General features: G+C 37.6%; 1 protein-coding gene across 3 annotated transcripts; it reads right to left on the bottom strand.

Annotated features, from left to right (window-relative positions):
• Nucleotides 1-2,499: 2,499 nt before the first annotated feature.
• eny2 (ENY2 transcription and export complex 2 subunit) lies at nt 2,500-4,051 on the bottom strand. 3 transcript variants are annotated; one of them, XM_027148878.2, is made up of 5 exons: nt 3,984-4,051; nt 3,440-3,515; nt 3,271-3,341; nt 2,843-2,917; nt 2,500-2,765 (listed from the first exon to the last, which is right to left on the bottom strand). In XM_027148878.2, the coding sequence occupies exons 2-5, from the start codon at nt 3,505-3,507 to the stop codon at nt 2,692-2,694; spliced, it is 288 nt and encodes a 95-aa protein (XP_027004679.1). In that variant the 5' UTR covers nt 3,508-3,515; nt 3,984-4,051; the 3' UTR covers nt 2,500-2,691. The 3 variants fall into 3 exon arrangements, with proteins under 3 accessions (XP_027004679.1, XP_027004678.1, XP_047667817.1); XM_027148877.2 differs by having other exon boundaries at nt 3,844-3,986; XM_047811861.1 differs by lacking the exon at nt 3,984-4,051 and adding an exon at nt 3,826-3,971.
• Nucleotides 4,052-4,786: the final 735 nt, after the last annotated feature.

Raw genomic sequence — 4,786 nt, 5'->3', positions numbered from 1 at the left:
GCCGATTGTTTCCGAGATGCTGTAAGTAAACTGCTGCCTATTTTCTGCTGATGAGAGGTGGACTGCACAAGCTGAAGACGGGGCTGGCTGTGATCAGGGCTGTAAATTCAGGTTGGGAGGGTGAGATCCTGTAAGATGAAACCTCCCTTTCTGCCAGTATCAGCACACGACTCCACAGAGACAAGAGAGAAGAAGCAGGCAGTAAATCCATTGGAGTTCACTGATAGCGCTGTTTGCACAGCCACCGCCGCTTCCTTTGATCAAATCGCCGGGGGAGCAGGGGGTCGTGTGTCGCTGCCAAAGGTCAGCTATATATTACACTCCTAAAAGTGATTACTGAAATTCTTAACTGAAACCATTCTGCTGCCAGGGTGTGCCAGAAGCCCCTGCGGCGGTGTCTGGGCCGCTCGGGGGCCTCTCTACAGCCCTGTTCGGCGCACAAATCCTCTCCGCTTGTGTTTTTTATCATCTGAGGAGGGTCTGAGAGAGGTCCACATGGAAACATGTGCTATCCGATTGCAGCATCAGCGGGCAAGCGCTGGGAGTGTCTGCGGCTCAGGCCTCACAGTCAGGAAATATAAATGTGTACCGCACTTCAAAGGGAGAAACTGCAAATTAAGGCAAGCCAAAGAACAAGACAGTGAGTGCCTTAGTATCTGTAATAACATATACATGCCTGAGGGCTTATGTTTCAATCTTGTGTTGGTCAAACCTCACAACAGCTCTCAGATTTTTGAGACCGGTTAAAAAATGGTTTCAGTGGATGGAATCATTATGGTACACATGGCACCTGAGCAAATTATATTGACTGTAGCACCCAGCATCAATAAAGCAGTGGAAAGTTTGACTCCTTTATGGTTTAACTGAGGGCTTTTAGTGATTAGACGATAGAATGGGTCACATGGTGCTGGCATGCACTGCCTGACCTTTAGGTGTAGAAGTCTCATACAGAATTACACAAACAGTCCAACTTCATTTGATTCAATTCTAGATGTTCTCATAAACAGCATCCTCTCTGTCACTGCTGCAGAGTTAAGACGCTGCCATGTTGGGGCTAAACAAGAGAAATGTGACTTCATGCTCGATGAAACTTAATACACATTTGCTGATCATTACCTAACATTGCCATGTGTTAACTTTGGCAGACCTCTGCTTGGCTCTTAAATTAAAAGGGATGATGTATTTCCTCTTATTTGTTATTTGCACTCAGCTACCGAGAGTGAGATTGTGGCAGAGAGTGAGTTAGAGAAGGAGAGAGAGCAAAAAAGGTGTCTGTGTGACCAGCTGGTACATGCCAGAAATAACAGAGCAAACCGTGCTCTAGAGTCTCATTAGCTGGTGGAAAACAGTTCCCTTGAGTTGCAACAGGGTGTAAATATACATTTAAAACTTCTCAGACTTGAGCACATTTTATGCCAAATTTTCCTACTCTCTGAAAAGGGTATGAGAGAGACACACCATAAACTATAAGCTGAAAACCCATGTTGCACATCCTGTAAAGTTAGTCAGTATAATTCAAAGTGAATTAATGGAAAGCTGCATACTAACTGAGAAGTATTTCTAGTGTTTTAGACAGAGGATATATTTCAGCATGCTTAGTTTATCCTAAAAATAAATTTACTCTGTCTTCAGTTTTGTTCATGATAGAGTTACAAAAAACTAAGGCTTCGAGACAGGATAAATGCATGTGTTTTTAATGAAATATAAAAACTAGGGTTAATTAATGTAATTACAAAAATAAATAAAATAGATTTTGAGATTCCAAAAAAGCGAAACCATAAAAAACAGGTATACCGTTTTTACATATATTTGTCCTTACTCAAGAGACTGTCAGATACCAGCATCCAGCTCAGCACATGCAAAAGCAGCCCAGTCCAAATAGTTTTGTCACTACTTTGAATTGCTAAGCACTTGAGATCTTATGAGGCACTAGGCTTCATCAGCAGAACCTCACTATTAAAAAAAATACATTCGTTAAAGATTCTCCTTCAAGGTTCTCACTGACTTGCTTTTAGTAATTGATTGAAAAGTGTTGGCCAACATCGAGAAAATCAAGGTTGCTCCATGCTTCTACCTTTTTAAAAAACTATTTTGACCAAGGAACAATAAACGTCTTAGAAACTGTTTTATATCCTTGCTTAGATTTCTGCCTGCCATAATATGATCATGGAAATTCATGAGTTTACTGGACTTTATGGCGTAGCTTTTTTCTTTACAATGCAGTTTAAATTATACCCTTTTGAGCCAATGCTTAAACAACTGAACTTACATCAGGTGGACTCAAATTGGATTCTAGGCTCTCTCAAAGATAATTAAGGCAAACAGGTTTCACTTGACCACCATATATATATATACACACATATCTACGTGTAAGAACAGACATTAAATATTTCATCCCTATTTTAACCTTACATTATTATACTTACATACTCCATATGATATTATTTGTAACACTTTTCTTTTTCTGCTTTGCTTCATGCAACAAAGTACTCAACAGCATTCAGTTACAAAAATGAATAAACTTTATTGTTGGAACAACAAAATCATTCACCAGACTTTTTATTTTTCCAATAGGCAGTACACATACAGATTAAAATAAAAAATAAAAAAAATAAATGAATGAACAAAGAAATGATCAATTTTACAGCTAGTGTGGCATTTCAGTTGGCTAAGAGTCTAGTATCCTGTGCATCATGTAGAATGTTGGGCCAAAAAGGCCCTTATTCTCTGTAGAAGCTCCTTCTTTACACTGTCAGGCACGAGCGCTGAGAAACAGAGAGGATGTATTAAAATCACTTAGACACTGCTGTGAGTTTATAGAAAATAAAAAGCAGAAGTCTACCTCTTCCTTTAGGAGTGACTCCAGCCACCAAGTCTTCTACAGTGACATTCTCAATCCCCTTTTCCTTGATGACTTCTGTAAAACAGTTTTGATGTAAACACAAGGAGTCAGAAATCAGTTTTAATATATGAGAAGACGAAGAAATTTAGAACTAGGTCAAGCGCAGGTTGCATAACCAGTCGTATTCACACCGAAGTGAAATCACTCTGGTGGGAGATCTCATTTATTTTTATTAAGACAGCATTGATTTTCTTCTCAGTATCAGAGTTTTAAACTTCAGAATGATTACAGCACCAGACAACTCCTGATCATAACTAATATGGTCTATGTCCTATGGCAATTACAGATGACAGTTAGACTGTGTGGACTTCCCAGCATATAATAATAAAAGTCATCACTCCATAAGTCCCTCCAGAACCTGCTCTTACCTTTACAATGTGCTTTTAACTGATCTCTCCAGCCACATTCGATGAGCTTGGCTCTGAGCAGTTCCTTTAAGCTGCAAAGGAAATGATGAAAAGATAACGTTTTATGTCCAGGAAATATGTCTGGCTCCAAAACAAAGCCAAGTTAGCTTCGTAAATAACAGTAACTTACCGCTCCCTCTCCCCCATTTCGATCAACTTCTGGTTAATTGCAGCCCTCATCTGTAACTCTTTACTCATCACTCAGCCTGAAGGACGTTAAGTTTTAGTTAAAAACAAACACAAAATTACAAACATGGCACGCCAAGTAGTTGCTAATATTAGCCAAGACACTTTCTGATGTCAGAAATTAACTAAAAAACATACAACTACGAGGGGAAAATACATTTTATAAAGTACAGTTTATCATCATGTCACGTTTTTATGTTTGGTAAATTATCTAAATGCTACAAAACCACAACAAATGGGTTAGCTAACGTTATTATTGTAGCATGTATGCTAGCTAACGCGATGTATGCTAGCTTACAATTATTGGCGCAAATTTAAAACATGACACACCGATAAAGGAAAACGTACATAAACTGTGATGTCGGAATGTCGCTGTATTATACGGCTGCAGAAATGCTATACTGCTGTTCTGCTCAATACGGCTGCAGAAATGAACATAATGTTTTCATTAAATAATCCTACAGCCCCTTGTGGCCAACGGACCCTACCTTATTTGGGTCCCCATGAAACACGCAGATCAGAAGAATGGTTCCTCCTTACATGAGCTGTGGGTGTGGAAGAAAAACTAGGTATTGTAATTTATAAGGAACATTAAATAAAGACGTATCTATATGCGTACTTGGATCATTTAAATAATGATATGCTGTGTATTTATCGACGAAGTACTTAGAAGTAGTCTTTAGCCTTATTGTTTCCTGGTTTATTCCAGCTTTATACCAATGTATGAGTATTTAGAAGCTTAGTGTTCTTCCTATTGTACAGGACACTGATTATTAATATGAACAAAAACGCTTCTCATTTTTATATATAGAAAAAAAATATGCTTTCAATTGTTAACTTGTTAATCATGAAACCATGTGATGGCAGTATTGCTTCAACTTGGGGAAAAAGTGCAGAGAAACACAGGGTTTAATCCTGACTGTTTGGCCCTAAAGAAATGTATGTATAATATATTTGTGTGGAAGAGTTTAAAAAAGAAAAAGCATAAAAATGCACAATTGGGTTTGGTTTTACATTAAGTTATTGAAGGAAAAACATTCAGAAGTTTAGTTTATTTAAACATTTTTAAGGGTATTATTACTATTATATATATATATATTTAAAAAATTATATATAGAGTATGCATTAGACATTATACCTGTATGGTATATACAGGTGTGGTGAGTAATATCCTTTTAACGTAGTAATGTTCCGTGTTCTTCTAATTACACAGCATTCCTACTAGTTTTGCTGACAAATTCAGTAGTTAGTAAATTATGCTTTAAGATATAAATATAATAATAAGCTACAA

This window comes from Tachysurus fulvidraco, chromosome 3 (genome assembly GCF_022655615.1).
Source record: "Tachysurus fulvidraco isolate hzauxx_2018 chromosome 3, HZAU_PFXX_2.0, whole genome shotgun sequence".
Lineage (NCBI taxonomy): Eukaryota > Metazoa > Chordata > Actinopteri > Siluriformes > Bagridae > Tachysurus > Tachysurus fulvidraco.
This window is presented reverse-complemented; position numbering and strand designations above follow the sequence as displayed.